The sequence below is a fragment of the Bufo gargarizans genome, chromosome 3 (genome assembly GCF_014858855.1).
Source record: "Bufo gargarizans isolate SCDJY-AF-19 chromosome 3, ASM1485885v1, whole genome shotgun sequence".
Lineage (NCBI taxonomy): Eukaryota > Metazoa > Chordata > Amphibia > Anura > Bufonidae > Bufo > Bufo gargarizans.
This window is the reverse complement of record NC_058082.1, coordinates 493649340-493668737: the sequence shown is the minus strand read 5'-3', so window position 1 is coordinate 493668737 and position 19398 is coordinate 493649340. Positions and strand designations below refer to the sequence as shown.

General features: G+C 43.5%; 1 protein-coding gene across 3 annotated transcripts in view; it reads right to left on the bottom strand.

Annotated features, from left to right (window-relative positions):
- CLUH (clustered mitochondria homolog) overlaps nt 1-19398 on the bottom strand; it is a 73982-nt gene that overhangs the window by 39774 nt on the left and 14810 nt on the right. For 2 of the 3 annotated variants that reach the window (XM_044283841.1, XM_044283843.1), the window contains exons 2-7: nt 8279-8472; nt 8024-8195; nt 7578-7721; nt 6411-6538; nt 4443-4597; nt 2010-2135 (exon numbers count right to left, since the gene is read on the bottom strand). In XM_044283841.1, coding sequence (XP_044139776.1) covers nt 2010-2135; nt 4443-4597; nt 6411-6538; nt 7578-7721; nt 8024-8195; nt 8279-8472 — 919 coding nt within the window. Of the gene's footprint in view, nt 1-2009; nt 2136-4442; nt 4598-6410; nt 6539-7577; nt 7722-8023; nt 8196-8278; nt 8473-13430; nt 13523-19398 lie in introns of those variants that run through there. The other variant, XM_044283842.1, reaches the window with a different exon arrangement.

The following is a 19398-nucleotide window of genomic DNA, read 5'->3' as shown; positions in this document are numbered from 1 at the left end:
GCTCAATTGGCTGCGTTCATAGGAAAGTCATGCTGAACATTCACACAGGGGATGCCCCATTTTGTGTAAGAGGCAAATAAAGGGAACATCAAAAAAGATGGCAATTACATAAAAGGTTTAATAAGGGAGTGTATTAAAAGGGCTATCTTACCTGGAACGTCAGTGACAGATTAGGTGTACCCATCGTTAGAACGAAGCTCCGAAAGATAACAGGAGCGCATGCACGACCGTTGTTCATTCATTTCTATAGAATCGCCGAAAATAGCCAAGCCCTGGCTCAACCATTTTCAGCAGTTCCAAAAAAGTGAATGGAGTGGTGAACGCGCTTGCGCGGTGCACTCTATTCATTTCTATGGGACTTCTAAAAATACACCGCTCTGCTATTTCTGGCGCTCCCACAGAAATGAATGGAGGGTGGCTGCGTATGCGTGGTGCTCTCTCCCTAACTTTAGGCACTCCGTTCTAAAGATGGGTGCAGGTTTCAGAGGTGGGACCCGCAAATATACGATATTAGTGGCATCCAAAACGTTCAAAGTGAGAGGTCATCATAATGAACTAGATGGGATCCCTACAGACCTCACATAGCCAGAAATGTAAAAAAAAAATTGAGTAAATCTGTCAAACACATTTCACACGTTCATGTAAAAAAAGCACTTGCTGCTTCAACAACTGAATAGGACTCTGCCAAGCTAACTTTTATCAACCCCCTCCCAGACCTACAGCACTCCTCCTTTTTGCATGAACAGATGGTACTTATCTGTGCTCTTGTGACATGCCTGCCTAGGTAGAGGCCAAGTACTAAAATGGTGTGCAACGCCAGGTCCGTACATTATACAAAGTCAATTAACACGTAAAACTGGGAACACAGCCTACAGTTATACTTCTCCTCCCATCAGGTGCTGAAGAACTACAAAATGTAAACTGAAAATCCAAACCGCCAAGTTCCCAACGTGGGTTTTCCCTCTTTGCAATGCCAAGGGTGAGATCTGCCTCAAAATTCGCAGAAGTAAAAGGACTGCCGTGGATTCTAAATTTGTAATGGCTTGTCCATTTTACACGCAGGCTTGATAACGTCTCATCCACTACACTGCTACTGTAATATGCTGCACATTTTCCATCTGCACATTCAGATGGAAAAAACCCACAGGGTACCTGCCACGTGTGTGAACATACCCTTAGGCCTCTTCCACACAAACAATACGGATTAGCTCAGGATGCGTTCAGTGAAACTCGCACCATTTCGCAAGCAAGTTCAGTCAGTTTGGTCTGCATTTGCGGTCAGTGTTTGAGTGTCTTCCACGCGGGTGCAATCAGTTTTGGTGTGAAAAAAAAAAAAAAAAACTGAAGGTTTACGAACAACATCTCCTGGCAACCATCAGGATTAGTGTTGAGCGAACTTGTGTTTTAAGTTTGGGTTATCGAAGAATCCCGTTATGGATTCCGCTACCACGGACCATAATGGAATTTAGACTCCATAACGGGATCCTTTGATAACCTGAAGCCGAACTGTAAACAAGTTCGCTCAACACTAATCAGGATGTTATGCGTTTTTCACTGAAGCCCCATTCACTTCTATGGGGCCAGGACTGCACGAAAAAATGTGGAATATAGAACATTCTGCAATTCTCACGAAGCGCAGAATTGATGCTTGGAAAAAAAAAAAACCGCTCATGTACACAGACCCATTGAAATTAATGGGTCAGGATTCAGTGTCACTTCACGTATCGCACCCGAGCGTAAAACTTGGTCGCGTGAAAGGGGCCTTAGAGCACATTCTCAGTCAAACATAAAGCATAGCAGTTGTAAAATTTTAGCTGAAGGTTGATCATGATAATTTGTCACTGAACTCTCTACTATACAAAAAAAATCATCATCTTGTTGGTGCAGTTAATATTTAAGAAAATGAGGTCTTCAACTCTGCCCTTTGGCTACCTACAGTATTCACGATCCCTGTAAGTCATTTACATGTACACTGCTCCGTTAATGTGTAAGAATGTAGAAAATGTTACCTTTTCTTCTGTAGTGCGGCAAAATTCCTCTTGAATACAGGGCTGACTTGATTGAGCAGCTCCACCAAGGAGTGACTGAGGAAGCTGGGGTTGGCTGGCTTGGGATTGAAGGTGTACGCCGTAGATCTGCAAAAGTGACCAAAATTGGGCAATAGTTTCGTTTAAAACGTTATACAGTGATCAGGAGATCAGATTTGGTAAATTCCTAAATTGAATAGATGGCCACAGAACCCACTTCTGGAGAATTACATGGTGCCCAAATAAAACAATAGATGTGATCAAAATGACCAAAGCGCGTTCTGACCTCTGATAGAGTAGAGTAAAAGGGATACAGCGGCACGTATGGCGGGGTTACATTGTAAAAATATTAATTATACCATGCAGTAATTTTTTTTTACTTTTACAGAATAGCATATTTATTAATTAGCATAGTCTGTACAGTGAAAATAGGCCAAAAGAATGCTGAGGGGAATTTAGTAAAGTGTTTATGCCACTATAAACATGGCACACGGAGTATCTGTGACTTTTTTTTTTTTTTTAGCTCGTCATCACATTTCTGGAGTGGTAAGAGGTGGGGCTTCACATGGCGTGCCGGATTTACTATAATTTATGCCAGAAACTGACTTAAGTAATAGCTGAAGGCGTATACTTCAGTTTCTGGCACACGGACTGCCAGAGATGTGATTAATTTATTAATAAATTAGACGCTACTCACTCCAGTGCGTATGGGAATGCCAGTCTAGTGTATGGGGGCCATGGTGCCCCCTCCTTCCCTATGAGAATACGCGAACGTGGTACAATAAGAAACTCTAAGCACAGCCGTCACGCCAACCCTTTTTGAAACTCCATCAGAAAGGAGTCCCACTCTTTGAGATGCCATCTATCTGAAAATATGTCATATTCTAGGTTCTTCAAAGTAGCCACCTTTTGCTTTGATTACTGCTTTGCACACTCTTGGCATTCTCTTGATGAGCTTCAAGAGGTAGTCACCTGAAATGGTTTTCACTTCACAGGTGTGCCCTGTCAGGTTTAATAAGTGGGATTTCTTGCCTTATAAATGCAATTTCAGAGGCTGGTGACTCGGATGAACTTAATCCTCCGCAGCAGAGAAGACTCTTGGTCTTCCTTTCCTGGGGCGGTCCGCATGTGAGCCAGTTTCTTTGTAGCGCTTGATGGTTTTTGTGACTGCACTTGGGGACACTTTCAAAGTTTTCCCAATTTTTCGGTCTGACTTACCTTCATTTCTTAAAGTAATGATGGCCACTCGTTTTTCTTTACTTAGAATTTGTATTATGGCAAGAAAAAGCAGCTAACAGTCTCTTCAGTAGGACTATCAGCTGTGTATCCACCTGACTTCTCCACAACGCAACTGATGGTCCCAACCCCATTTATACAGCAAGAAATCCCACTTATTAAACCTGACAGGGCACACCTGTGAAGTGAAAACCATTTCAGGTGACTACCTCTTGAAGCTCATCAAGAGAATGCCAAGAGTGTGCAAAGCAGTAATCAAAGCAAAAGGTGGCTACGTTGAAGAACCTAGAATATGACATATTTTCTGTTTCACACTTTTTTGTTATGTATATAATTCCACATGTGTTAATTCATAGTTTTGATGCCTTCAGTGTGAATCTACAATTTTCATAGTCATGAAAATAAAGAAAACTCTTTGAATGAGAAGGTGTGTCCAAACTTTTGGTCTGTACTATCTATATATACACACACACACATATATACACACACACACACACACACACACACTTACTTAGTGGTTCTAAAAAAAAATATATATATATATATATATATATATATATATATATATATATATATATATATATATATATATATATTATATATATTTTTAGAACCACTAAGTAAGTGTGTGTGTATATATATGTATATATATATATATATAAATAATCAATCATTCTATGCTCCCATGATTATTAGATCAATGCCTTACTTAGTGCTTCCTTTGTGACACTTATGGAAATTGTATAAAATCTGTTGTGCATTGATCTACAATTGCAGTGTATTTTTATAGAGAAGCTATGCCGAATAAAAGGATAATTCTGTAGCATCCTTATGACTATGTTGTGGCATTACTCTCTTATTCCTTCTACAAGTTTGTGAACAAAGGTACAGCTGGGGGTTAACAGTTGGGGGGGGGGGGGGGTATCCCTGCACAATCTGACACTAATTAGTGCTGCCAATGTCAGACTATGTTGGGACACACCTCCAACTGGAGGAATAATAGAGGAACAACACAAAACAATATTTAATTGGGGGGGGGGGGGGGGGGAGTGAAAGTTCCCTTTAAGTGTGATATTTGTACAGTCCCTGGGGTAGGGATTTTTTATTGCGCACTAAATAAGAAAACCAAATTATGTGATTTAGGAATCTAATTCCCAGCCACATAAACTTAAAACTTACTGGTTGAGGTAGAATCCCCGGGTAGACGCTGTGATGCTAATATGCCGGTCCTCCATTGTTATCACATATAAGTACATTAAATCTCCGTGCATTTTCCTGTTCCCGGGAGGGGGGTTCCAACCACTCATAGTGAACACTTTCAAACACTGCAAGGGCTGCAAAACAATCCTCATTAGCTAGAAGTCAAAAGCAACAAACAAAATCACAAATGTACTACTTTTAAAAGACTACATTTTATTTGTAGACACGTTGAAGAACAATTACTAAAGCGTTGAGGAATACAAACTGGAGAGCAAAGTGTGATGTGCGTTATAGAGTGAAATATTAGCCAGCCCTCAAGCAAGATAATGGCCACGGAGGGCATATGGAACACACCGCAACCCACTTCAGTTTATTAATCTATTACAAAAATGGCAATTATCATGCATGACCCTACAGATAGGTCCAGTCCCAGTGATCAGCTTTTCACACAGGAGGCACCAACCCCTCTCTCCTCCCCCCCAATGACATCCAAATGCACAAGGGTCTTCCTTTTAATAGGGAACTGATTAAAGGGATTCTCCAGCCTATCTTCTAGCTATCATTATCAGATTGATGGGGGCTCAACAAGCGGCTCCCCCACCGATCAGATTTTTTCGGGCTGTTGTGGAGTGGGAATTCTAAAGCATATGCAGAAGGTGGCAGGCAGACTGTATAAACTGTGTAGTGGCTATGCTGGGGTACTGCAGCTCAGCTCCCATTCAAATAAATATGAGCAGAACTTCAGTGCACTGGCAACAGAAACTACGCAACAGCAAGTCCATATACTGATCGTATCCGGCACCACAGCAGTCCGATGCAGCAGATAGGTGGGTTCCCAGGTGTTAGATCCCAACGATCTGATGATCTATCCTGAGGATAGGTCATCATAATCTGTAGGCAAGAGAACCCCTTTAAAGGGAATCTGTCACCTATTTTGACCATATAAAACCGTTAACATAGCAATGTGCAATAAAGTACCTTTCTTTTATTCAACTTTTCATTCTTATTAAAAAGCGATTTTTCTGATATGCAATGAAGTCTCAAGGTGCCCAGAGGGGCATTATTACTCTGGTCTAGTGCCCAGTAACGCCCCCTGCAGTGCCCAGCCCGCCTTTCTTCCAAGCCCAGCACGCCTCCTAAGAAATAAATGTCCTCCCACATACTTGCCGAACGGCGCCGCACCCTCCCCACCACGTCATTTAATTTATTCACTGCATCGTCTGTGCTCCCTCCTCTCTTTGACTACGGCGCCGCCCCCTCCCCACTATGTCATTTAATTTATTCACTGCACGCTCCGGCCCTTGCTTCCTCCTCTCTTGTCCTCAGAAATACTGCACAGGCGCAGTATCGCCGAGTGCCTGCACGATACTTCTGCTCCAGAGGGAAACAGCCTCACTAGTGTCACTGGGCATGCGCTGAGCCCAGTGACGTAATCGGAGTGCTGTAGGCCTCTGAGAGATTCTAGAGGAGGAAGCAAGGGCCGGTGCGTGCAGTGAATAAATTAAATGACGTAGTGGGGAGGGGGCGATACCGTAGGCAAAGAGGAGGGAGCACAAACATTGCAGTGAATAAATTAAATGACGTAGTGTGGAGGGGGCGGCGCCGTTCGGCAAGTATGTGGGAGGACATTTATTTCTTAGGAGGCGTGCTGGGCTTGGAAGAAAGGCGGGCTGGGCACTGCAGGGGGCGTTACTGGGCACTAGAGCAGAGTAATAACGCCCCTCTGGGCACCTTGAGAACTCATTTGCATATCAGAAAAATCGCTTTTTAATAAGAATGAAAAGTTGAATAAAAGAAAGAAGACACATGTAGGTAAGAAGGTACTTTATTGCACATTGCTATGTTACCGGTTTTATATGGTCAAAATAGGTGACAGATTCCTTTAAAGCTATTAGCCCATTACAGACGCTGAAGATTTGGCGCTAGGCCATCAAAGCCAACACTTACCTTCCAGTCCTTATTCTGTGGTTGCAGCGCACAGAGAGGTCTCTCTTTGCTTCCAGGTAAAATATTGTCAGGAGGGGTACAATCTATTTGTTCAAGTTCAGTGCCCTTCTTTTTCTTTTTTCCACTCTCTGAAAACAGGAAGATGAAGAGTTACTGGTTCTCTCTTGAGATAAACGGGTCCTACTGCTTTAACACAGCATCTCCAAATCTTAAAGGGGGTTTCCACTCTTTATATATTGATGACTAATCTTCCTCATAGGTCACCCTTATCAAATAAGTAGGGGTTGAACATCTGGGTCCTCCACTGATCAGCTTTTTTTGGCAACCACCGATAAAAATAAAACAGCGGACGGTCCTGGAAGAGGAAATCTCCAATCACTGTGTAGTGGCCATGCTGGGTTACTGCAGCTCAGCTATCACTCACTTGAATCAAGCGTGACCACTACACAGTGGACAAAGCCGCCTGCTCTTAAGTCTGTCCACTGTTTTATTTCCGGCAGCGGCAGAAAACTTTTATTTGGTTGGGTCAAAAGAAATTCTGTTCACACTGGCATTGTAGCTACTGTTTTTATGATGGATCCATGTTGTAATAGATCCCAATGACTTATAATAGATCCCAAGGTTAACCTTTTCCCCACAGCAGTCTATGATAAGTATGGCAGAGCCTCAGTTAAGAAGTCCATACACATTAGATGTATATCAGCTGACTATCTAATGTGTACCGTGGTCTCCTGACTGTCTCCCAACTTCAGATGTCAGGGGAGGTAAGGATTGGTTGTTGGATTTCACCATGTCTAATTATTTTGTCCTTGAGAAAGGAGATTCTCCTTTTCCCTCAAGAATGTGAATGTTTGAATGGCACAGTATAAGTAGTTAGCACTCAAATCTGACTGAGGACAATATCTGGATGGAGAGTGTATGTTCTCCCTGTGTTTTCGTGGGTTTCCTCCCACACGTCAAAGACATACTGATAGGGAACTTAGACTGTGAGCCCCCACGGGGGACAGCAAGGGATGATGTCTGTAAAATGCTGTGGAATTTGTTGGCGCTATATAAGTGGGTAACATAAATAAGGTGAATCAGGAGAGATAGCAGTTGACCAGAAACTGGCATCTCCTATCTATGGCTAGCTTTAGTTCAGACTACTAGAGATCGAATCAGGCATACCTCCGAGGTCACCATCAGTAAAGATGCTTAAGAATGACAGGGAGTTGCAGTCCACTCCATTGAAAGCATCAGATGGGTCCAGGCTTTTTAGCAGGTCTCTTATGTGTCGAACATGGATCCTGGCCTCACGCACAGTGTATGGTTCTAGAAGTGCAAACATAATATTATAAAGTATTAGACAAAAAATAAAAAATAAAAAAACACACAAATTCAAATAAATACCTTCTTTGCAAACACCCAAACTGCTTAATGGGAGTGTACAATTTTGCTACTACTATGTGTAAGTGTTGTGATATTCCCTATATACCCGTGAAAGACACATCCAAAGGAGGCCAAGATTCCTCAATAGGACCACAAAGCATAAGAGGCTGAAAATGTACATGTAGCAGAATGCTCTTCTGCCCAGAGCACCAACCGGTTGCAAATACATTTGTCATATGACCCACCTTCAACAACTTTCAGAAGAGCACCTTCTTCAAAGCCTTCTATGGTCTTCAGCTCTGCAAAGTTGTCAAGCACATTCCCATCCAGCTGAAGGGAAAAACATGTTCTATGGCAGGTGTCCTCCCTATCCATAAGAACCTGATGGATCTCCTGAACCATCTCCTGAGGGGACACCTGAAAAAAAGGCACATTAAAGACCGAGAGTTTCCAGAGAAGTGCAGATACGCTGAAAGAACATGTATGCTGCAACTTGTTACCTGAATTGAAAACGTCTCGATGCCTGGGACTTGTATCTTCACCGTAAAGCCAGTATCCTGAATAACGATAACCTCCTGTTCACTCCCATCCTCTGCATGTTCACCCACATCATGGCCATTTTGTTTCGCCTCCACCTCGGCTTGATGCTCGTGTGCCCCATCTCCATTCATCAAAGTCATGCTGCCCGGATGTTCTGAAGAAAAAGAAAGATCATTTTCAATTCAACTGGGAGCAAGTGCTGCTGCAGCTACACCTTGAGACTCTGCTCTCTCTGTAACTTGATTGACTTTATGAGAAGAAAAGGACCAGACGTCACAATGTTTTCACTGCCTGGCCCTGTGAAACTAATTGCATAAGGCATGGCAGTTGCAGAGAGAGCAGAGCCTCTAGGATTAACAGCAACGCCCCCATTGCACCTGGAGGCTCATTTGCATATATTAAAACAATTATTCTCAGCAATGCGGGCACATATGAACATGGGACCAACACAGATGCCTTCAGCTGCCAAGTGCACATGTAACAGGTCAGACAGTGTCATAGGTGCAAATCTGCTGACAGATGCACTTTAATACAGTGAGATGGGTATTTTTTTTTTTATGATGTGGTGTCCATACTTCATGTCATCCGACAGTTTCTTAGCATCGTCGACGGGGTCTCTACTTAGTTTAGGGTGCTCTGGGCTCTAAGCTTTTTTTATCTCCTTTTTATTATTGTTGTGGTTTATTACAGGGATGGGCCTTGAAAAAGTATGAATTATTAAAAGAAAACTCCATCAAATATTGAAAGTGCTGAAGGGCATGGAAAGTACTGCACTTAACAGCGTTATGTAACTTGATATTCAGCCTCCTTGCTCAGTCTGCAAATATTCAGGGATTTGGAAACCTGATACAGTTCAAAATAATGACATATGTCAGGAAGAAGTTTTTAGTCATTAATAATGCTTTTCCTGACAATGTAATAAAAAAGGGGTTGTGCAAGGACCTGCAAAGAGAAGCTTACTAAGGCTACTTTCACATTTGTGGCCGAACAATCCGGCAAGCAGTTCCGTCGCCGGAACTGCCTGCCGGATCCGGCAATCTGCATGCAAACGGACAGCATTTGTAGGCGGATCCGTCTCACAAATGCATTGCAAGAACAGATACGTCTCCAGGGGCGGACTGACCATTCGGGCACTTGAGCATGGACCAAGGGCCCACAGCCACTAGGGGGCCCTGTAAGGGCCGTCTTCTACACTCACATGTAATGGAGAGCTCTGACGGGGCCTGGCATGAAGTACAGTGACCATGCCGGGCCCAGTCATAGCGCTCCACAAACATGTATCATATGAGGCAAGAAAGGAGAGGAGGAGGGGGGGGAGATGGTGCAAAGGCAGGGGGGGTCACTGCCAGGCTGTTTCCATAGCGAAGCAGGGAGTGCGAGTGCTCTCCTTTCCCTGCTTCACTGTTCTTCTGAGTGTCCCCCCTGCTGGCCACACATTGCGCTGCTGGCTGTGGGAGGAGCACTGAAGGCCCGGGAATCAGCCTCCAGCACAGCCAGCAGTGCGATGTGAGTGTGGGAGCGCGTCATCAGGAAAAAAAAGGTATGTGTTTTTTTTTTTGCTTTTATTTTATAGAACTACTGGGAGGGGGCCCAGCTCTACTGGGAGGGGGCCCAGCGGCACATAATGGGAGCAGATGAGAGGCATAAGGGCTGATAATGGGGGATGATGAGAGGCATGGGGCTTTCATCTGAGGTCTGATTAACATTGGGGGTCTGACCTAAGGTGTAATAAAACTTTTTTTTTTCTTATTGTCCCCCTCTAGAACCTAGGTGCCTCCTATAGGTCTCCTGAACTGCAGAGCGGTGCCCACTTCCAGCCCTGAGCCCAGCTGCCCAGAGCACGGATCCTGAGCCGCTGGAGTCTTCAGAACTGGAAGTATTTACAGTAATTTAGTGTAAGCTATACAAATATAACGCAGCACTCCTTGGATAAAAAGTGAAAAAATACGATATTTATTCAACACATGTTGATACAGGCAACATTTCAGCTCTCTCACAGAGCCATTATCAAGCCAAGTGGCTTGATAATGGCTCTGTGAGAGCTGAAACGTTGCCTGTATCAACATGTGTTGAATAAATATCGCATTTTTTCACTTTTTATCCAAGGGATGCTGCGTTATATTTATTTGGCTTGTGTTTGGACCCCAGGACCAAGCGGATAACGTTGGCACCTGAATCAATTGAAGCTAGGAGTGCTGCCCTGCCATTTTCTGGAGAATATTATATATATAAAAATTACTTGTTTTATGTGAGTAAGGGTGCTGGGTTGTTGGAGAAGGTGGGGGGATAGTAAAGAGAAATTCTGTACCAAGTGTAGGTGATTGGGCAGCGCAATATGTGGGTGGGGCTGTGTGTGGGTGTGACTTGAGGGTGGGCGGGACACAGGGGCCCCATAATCTCCTATTTCCCGGGGGCCCCATGAGTTGTCAGTCCGCCCCTGTCAGTCTCTCAGTTTGTCATACAGACAAATGCATCTGTTTATTTTTTTCACATTTTTTCTGGTGTGCGCATGGAAAGACGGATCCGGCATTCTGGTATTTTTAATGCCGGATCTGGCACTAATACATTTCAATGTGTGTTCAGTCTTTTTGGACTGAGAAAACTACCTTGCTGGGAAAAAAAAAAAAAAAAAAAAAAAAAAAAAAAATCAGGTTTGACATGGCTGCAGCCAATCACTGGCCAGATCTCTTTGTGTCATGTGACCATTTGTCATGACATAAGTGAAGTCGGTCAGCGCCACTTTCAGCAATTGGCTGCAGGCGGTAACAAACCGGATGTTTTCAACGAGGGGGTGAAGCGGATGATCGCAAGCCGGGAGGAGAAGGGTGTGGAGCCATCGCTGGGAAGCAGGTAAGTAAGCTTCCCTTTACAGGTTTGCCAAACCCCCCCCCCCCCCTCATGAATACACCCTTTAAACACAGATTTTAGGACACATTTACACAGCATTTCTTTGCAGATTCTGCCCTAAAAACAGAGTGCAATCCACATGAAGGCCGTCTCCCACTGTTTCAAATGGAAGTCTGTGCTGAGGTTCAGACCCCTTTTGTGCAGATTTCAGAAACGCGTCAAGCAGGCACATGTCCCTTCCTGGAGTGGTTCCGCATAGACTGTGGCGGGCGCCTGCTTGCAGAAGAGAGCTAAAAGCTGCTACGTTCAAAATGCAAAACAGCAGAAACCCGAATATAAAAATTATAGGGCAAACTTAGGTCTACTTTTCAGGGGTATGAGATGTGCCAAGTTTATTAAGAGGCAGGGTGGTGCTTTTTGAGGAAAATATATTACCATCCAAAAGGTTATTCTATCATGAAATAAAGATTTTTTTTTTATTATGTAGAATAAGGCTGTACAGTGATCCCTCAAGATACAATGGCCTCAGTATACAATATTTTCAACATACAATGGTCTTTTCTGAAAGCAGACTCAACATACAATGTCTCAGACTCAGACCCAACGAATCTTGTCCACTTCTCTGGTAAATAGCCGGATTAGTTGCTAGTTAGCAGCTATTCCAGACTGTTATATGTAAGGACTTGTTTTATCTGTCTTAGTTATGTATTTTTCTTAAATCTTCATTTTCTCTTATCTTCATGACATTTTGGGACTGTGGAACCGATTACTCAACTTACAATGGTTGTCCTGGAACCAATATTGTAACTTGAGGGACCACTGTACTATGTTTAATTGTTTTGGTAAATAAATTCCATTAATCCATTCACAATGTCATGCTCTTCCAGAAGTTTTTGTAAGATTATTGGGCAGCTTCTCTGCCTACAAGCTATTATCCCAGATGCTTTATTTACTTTTGCAGTTCTCAAAACTGAATTTGACTCAGCAGAGATCACATGCCTCTTCTTCACAGCAAAAATGTTATAACATGAACAGAGTTGAGAAAAAGACCTTAATGCTAACTTCTACAAACGTAATCAACCTAATCAAACTAATATGAAAAGTTATTCTAAAAATCTTCATCTACTTGCATATTATAAGTTATACCAGCAAGAATTAGTCTTTATGTAGAAAACTATGATTTAAATCAAGCCTTACTGACTAGTGATTTAAATCAGGGAATCACAGAATTACCACCATTCTAAAATATAACCTTTAATTGTATTTAAATAAAAGTCAATACACCCTTATCTATACAGAAATTAGAAAATAAGTAAATACAAAAAAAAAATAAAAAAAAATAAAAAAGTGAGGTCTAATGGTGTAACCCATCTAAGGCTGATAGGGAGGTGGTAGAGCAGTTGTGTTGGGCCTATAGGGAAAAATGTCCCTGATGCTGGCCCTGATGTAGATGATCCTGCCTATATACGGAATAGCCGCCCTGATAAGGGCGATCCCGTCTCTCGTACCTCCTAAAAACCCTAAAGAACCCTGGCGGGAGAGGGAACACAAGAATTAATAAACTTAATAGAAGACCTATACTAAAGTACACAAAATAATAAATAGAAAAAGTACCCGAGGAGATTAAATGTGGCAGTCAATAATCCAAAAGAAAAGGTGAATATATATAAGGTAATAGAAATGTCCAATACCGTCCCTACGCGTTTCGCCTGGTTGTTGTCAGGCTCATCAGGGGACAAAATTGATCATGGAGGACCGACACCAAAAAGTACTAAAGTGATATTATGTACAAGAAGATTTATTTTTGATTTTTAGAGCTATTTTAGATAAAATAATAACAATATAAGCCGCTGGCTCTAATAAGAATAGTGACACCTGTCAGTAAGATAACTGAATATTTGATACAGGGGATCCCTAAGTAGCCGGTGGTGGATCGAGAGGTGGGGGTCTGGATTGATGAACTCTACAGATCCCCAAATCTCAAGAATTCCAGGGAGTGGCTAAGTGACGGTATATCATTTTATATATATATATATATATATATATATATATAATGTATAATCCGAATAAAAAGGTCCCCCTGACTAGCTGCAAATTGGTTATAATATGAGCGGACACCACACATTAAGAGTCTGGACAAAATTAGATAATTAGACCAAGATGTGGTATAGACGATGTTCAGTAGGTACCACAGAAAGTAGCTATTTAGATTATAGCAGTGCAAGATAACAGGCAAATAGTGCTATTAAAGCACATGGTACTTGCGTTCCCTTAAAAGGTTAGGGGTCCACATATTGAGTCCATGGATGAGGAAGCCAGAGTCAGATGAGATGTTGAGGTGGCGCTCAGATGGTGATGTGCGGCAGGTTTAAATCAAATCCACCCTGTTAAGAGGTGAACAATTCTTAATAATTTTGGAGTATCTCAGCAGGTCCCCGAGCCAGAAGCTAAAATACACGCCAGCTAGAAGCTGGAGTACATTTCAGATGTAAGGTCCCTTTACACCAGGCGATTGTCGGAAAGGAAACATTAGGTCAGTGGAGGAGTCTGCTGCATTTACATGCAGTGATCTCCTCTACAGTATGGAGAAGAGCTATCGCTCGTCCCCACACCAACTCTTTGTTAGCTGGCGGCAGAGGTTGTTTACACATTTTTTGGGCCCACATAAATGATTCTGAATGAGCGTTTCGCTCGTTCTTCGGGTAATCAGCATCCCTATAAACGCTCGTTTGCAATTAGCGGATTCTCAACGCGTGTTAAGGGTCCAGACAAAAGCCACTGCAAGCAACATCTGACACTCTGTGGGTGAGGAGGTCCCATCTCTTCCCAGACATCATCTGTCAGGAAAGAGATGGGACCTCCTCACACACAGTGTCGGATGTTGCATGCAGTGGCTTTTGTCTGGCCGATTCTCAGATCCCATTATAGTCAATTGGATTGGCGGGCAGGTGGCAGTATTCGGCAGTGCCGGATCCGGAGAACTCAAGCAGGGAGGGTTGAAATGAATATTTTCGCCTATCCTTTTCTTCTCCAGTGAGATAAGCTGCTGCCGACAGCTATTGATTGTGTATGGGTGGCTTTAGGGGACAGAGGCGCTCAGCTGACTACTTTCCCCAAATTACAGCTGAAAGGAACCTCCCGTCGCTAGGTCATTTCAGCCTTTTCAAACATTAGTTACACATTCAGGTCGCATTCTTTTATAGAAGAACTTCAGCTCAATGTTGGAAACTGAAGTTCTGATAGTCTTCAAATGGTTTCAGACTCTTTCACAGCAGAAGGTGACAATAGACAAGGCCTCTGCTCCCGGTCACTGCACCCTAATAAATCAGAACCAAAAAGTCCAATAATGTCTACAGATTTTTGAAAAGAACATCACTGGTATCTAATCGCCAAGATGAAGTGTCAAAGGGTTTTTCCCAGGATTTTTTAACTGATGACCTATCCTCAGGCTTATTCTTCAAGGTGACATCCCAGGGGGTGTCCTTTCTGTTGCAACTCTTTCCCTATTAAAGCTGAGGGGGCACTTTCTGCTGCAGCTCTCTCATCACAGCTTCTAACAGTAGATGTAGCTGAAGACAGTTCAAGGATGTACTGAGCATGTGCTACCACCTCAGCACAATAAATACAGATTGAGGGCTCATTCACGCGGCCGTATGAACGGATCCGCACCCGTTGCGCAATTTTGCGGAAGGTCTGCGGATCCATTCATTTCTAGGGGCCCTCAAAAAATGTCTGCATCCGTTATTCCGTACCGCGGATCCGTAGAAAAGACAGAATATGTCCTGTTCTTGTCCGTAATCGGGGACAAGAAATAGGCATTTTCTATTTTGGTAGTTGCGGCCATGTGTGGTCCACAAATTGCGGAACGCACATGGCCGGTACCCGTGTTTTGCAAATTGCGGATCTGCAAAGCACTACGCTGTCTGAATGGGCCCCAAGAGGCACATTTATTAAGACCTTAGGTCCATTTAAAGCCCTAATCCGGCGTTGGATCCGCCGAAGTTGTGAAGAGACGCAGGCCTCTCCATAACTTCGGCCCATCCAGAGCCAGTTCTAAATGTACAAAAGCTTCAGAGCGGTCCACCCCCATCACGCCTACTTATTTCGACATGGCGCGAGCAGGACGAAGTCGCAGATTGTGGAGCAACTAGCTGCTGCCCCGTAATCTGCCCTTGAAATATGCCTAATTTCAATACGATAAATGACCCCCTAAAATATTAAAACTGAACCTTAACAGCTCAAGCAAGATAGCCTCCCCCATAATCATGTTCAGGAATACAGAACAAAATAAATATAAATAATAAATAAAAATAAAAAAAAGTCTGCAATCGGAAAATAAAAACCCATTAGGAAAAAAAGGTGTGTGTTGCCATCTGGTTTTAACTTGCAGGAAAAATAATTTGGTGACATGTTTTCTTAAAATCTTATCCAATTTGCAGCTACCATACTCTGCAAACCTGTATATCCAGATGGAAAATAGGAAACATATACACCATGTGTGAACACACCTGTAAAGGGCATCAGTCAGCAGATTTGTACCTATAATACTGTCTGACCTGTTATATGTGCATTTGGCAGCTGAAGACATCGTGTTGGTTCCATGTTCATATGTATCCGCATTGCTGAGAATTATAATGTTTTGTAATATGCAAATAAGCCTCTAGGAGCAATTGGGGCGTTGCCGTTACACCTAGGGAATTTCTGGAACAGCTGAGCCGCCTACACTTTCATTGACAGTCAACATTTTCACTGCCTGTCCCTGTCAATCGAAGTGCAGAGGGTGCGGCACCAGCAGAGAGAGCAGAGCCTCTAGGTGTAATGACAACGCCCCCATTGCTCCTAAAGGCTCAATTGCATATTACAAAACATTATAATTCTCAGCAATGTGGACACATATGAACATGGGACCAACTCAGATGCCTTCAGCTGCCAAGCGCACATGTAACAGGTCAGCCGGTGTCATAAGTACAAATCTGCTGACAGATGTCCTTTAAGGGGTTGTCCTACAAGAAGAATATATCTCCTGTCCACAGGCAGTGGATATTTTCAGCAGTCAAAAAAAGTTCAATAGAGCAGCGCACATGAATGCCCACTGCTCCATTCACTGCAGACACTCCGGCACCTCATTCTTGTGATTATTGGGGGTCCCGTTAGTTGCACCCCCACTGATCAGATACTTATCCCCTATCCTGTGGATAAGGGCTCATTCAGACGGCCTTATGCTGTCCGCAAAATTGAGGATCTGTTATTTTGCAGACAGTTCAGCATGTCCGCTAAAAAACGGATAGCATTCAGTATTTTTGCGGACCCATAAACTTCAATGGGGCCATGTTTTTGTTTTCACTGACAAGTATAGTATAGGGTTTTATTTGTTTTGCGGAGCCGTGGAATGGAAGAAAAAGGGCCCCATAGAAGTGAATGGGTCAACATCTAATCCACAAAAAAAACAGATCCGCATTTTTGCGGACAGCATACGGCCGTCTGAATGAGCCTTAAGGGATAAGTTCCTGGTGGGACAACCTTTGCGGCTCAGCAATAATCTGCATTGACACAAATACAACCTAAACGTTTTCTTTCCAGTAGAAATTCTCCAGGCACAGGTCTTACTCGGCACCTGGGTTTTGTCCAGGCTTGCGGTAACCCACAGCCAGTGTATTGTGCGCTATCCACTGGCTAGAGAGGTGCTTCAAGGTGGCATAACAGCCTGCAGTCTCAGCTTTGCGGATGCAGAAGCCATACTGTAACAATCCGTGGCCTTTCTCTGTCACAGTTCTGCTCTGCCATACCACAACATGGGAACAAGACTATGAGGGACATTTATTAAGACTGGCGTTTTCCATGCCGGTTTCAAGTCCCTCTGCGCTCCCAGAGGAAGCGCCAAAGTTATGTAAAAGCGCAGGACTCTACATAAGTTTGGTGCCTCGTCCAGCAGGTCGTCCGACAGGTTTAACTGTAAGGGTACTTTCACACTTGCGTTGTTTGATTCCGGCAGGTAGAGATGAGCGAACTTCTGTTTTAAGTTCGGCGTCTAAAGTTCGGGGGCGGGTTACCGGAGAATCCCGATCTGGAACCGGATATGGATTCCGACTTCCGTTGTGGTCCGTGGTAGCGGAATCAATAATGGCCGATTATTGATTCCGCTACCACGGACCACAACGGAAGTCGGAATCCATATCCGGTTCCAGATCGGGATTCTCCGCTAACCCGCCCCCGAACTTTAGACGCCGAACTTAAAACAGAAGTTCGCTCATCTCTACCGGCAGGCAGTTCCGTTGCCTGAACTGACTGCCTGATCAGGCAAACTGTATGCAAACGGATGTCATTTTTTCTGACTGATCAGTCAGAAAAATGCCTGATCAGTCAGAAAAATGCCTGATCAGTCAGAAAAATGCATTGCAATACCGGATCCGTTTTTCCGGTGTCATCAGGCAAAACGGATCCGTTTTTTTTTTTTTTTTTCATTTTTAAAGGTCTGCGCATGCGCAGACCGGAATGACGGATCCGGCATTCCGGTATTTTGAATGCCTGATCCGGCACTAATGCATTCCTATGGAAAAAAATGCCTGATCAGGCATTCAGGCAAGTCTTCAGTTTTTTTCGCCGGAGATAAAACCGTAGCATGCTACGGTTTTCTCTTTTGCCTGATCAGTCAAAACAACTGAACTGAAGACATCCTGATGCAAACTGAACGGATTTACTCCATTCAGAATGCATGGGGATATGCCTGATCAGTTATTTTCCGGTATAGAGCCCCTGTGACGGAACTCTATGCCGGAAAAGAAAAACGCAAGTGTGAAAGTACCCTAACACAGCCCTTTTGCTGGTGTAGATTTAAGCCATTTTTCATGGTAAAAAAAAAAGGGTGTGGAAAATGTTACATGAGCCAGGCCCCACACCACTCCCCCTATACTCTCCACTTGGGAAAAGGGGGGGGAATCAAATTTTAACGCACAGAAGCTGTGCAACAAAATTCGCGACCCATTTACACCACAAAAGTGTAAATAGTGTAAATAAATGTCCATTTTTAACCTCTCCTGACAAGTCTGTTTTGGCAACTACTGTATTTCTTGCCCTATAAGACGCACCTAGGTTTTAAAACGGGGAAAATAAAATGTTAAAATAAAAAAATCTGACCTCAGATCACAGCCCACATGTTATTTACACCTCGAACCTCAAATTAGACCCCCAATCAGACAGTCAATGTTAATTAGACCTCACACACCAAAAATCAACCTCTTCAGTTCCTGCTGTACTGTGCTGTGACCCGTCGCGCCACAGAGCGAGTCCACATCCCCACGCTATGCACAGGTCACCGCCAGAAGAGGACTAGGGAGCGGCGAGTAGAGCAGCACACAGAGGGCTGTATTCACTGCTCCCCAGTCCCCTACTGTACTAACAAGTACTTCCATAACGGAGGCGCTCATTAGTATTAGGCCTATGCACTGACAATTTTCCCCCACTTTTTTGAGTCTTATATGGTGAAAAAAATGGTACTTGCATTCCCCATGTAAGGCTACTTTCACACTGGCGTTTTGGCTTTCCGTTTGCGAGATCCGTTCAGGGCTCTCAGAAGCGGTCCAAAACGGATCAGTTTGCATTCTAATGCATTCTGAATGGAAAAGGATCCGCTCAGAATGTATCAGCTCAGTCTCCATTCGGCTTTGGAGGTGGACACCAAAACGCTGCTTGCAGTGGGGGTGTCCATCTGACGAAACTGAGCCAAACAAATCCGTTCTAACACACAATGTAAGTCAATGGGAACGGATCCGTTTTCTATGACACAATCTGGCACAATAGAAAACGGATCCGTCCCCTATTGACTTTCAATGGTGTTCATGACGGATCAGTCTTGGCTATGTTAAAGATAATACAAAGGGATCCGTTCTGAATGGATGCAGACGGTTGTATTATCTGAACGGATCCGTCTGTGCAGATCCATGACGGATCCGCACCAAACGCGAGTGTGAAAGTATCCTAACAACAATTCTGAAACATCTTTTTTGTAACTCTAAGATATGAATTTCCTCTATTATTCCTGCCAGAAGTAAAAAATTAATTACTAGAAGATTGCAATAAAGGCTCAGAAGGGATTTACCAGTTGGAGGGGTGTCCGTACAGAGTTTGACACTGGCGGCATTGACTGGATAGTGTTATGCTATGCAGGCACCCCACCCCCAACTGGTATCACCCAGCTGGACCTTCATTGCAAGCTGCTTGCAATTCATTTCTAAGC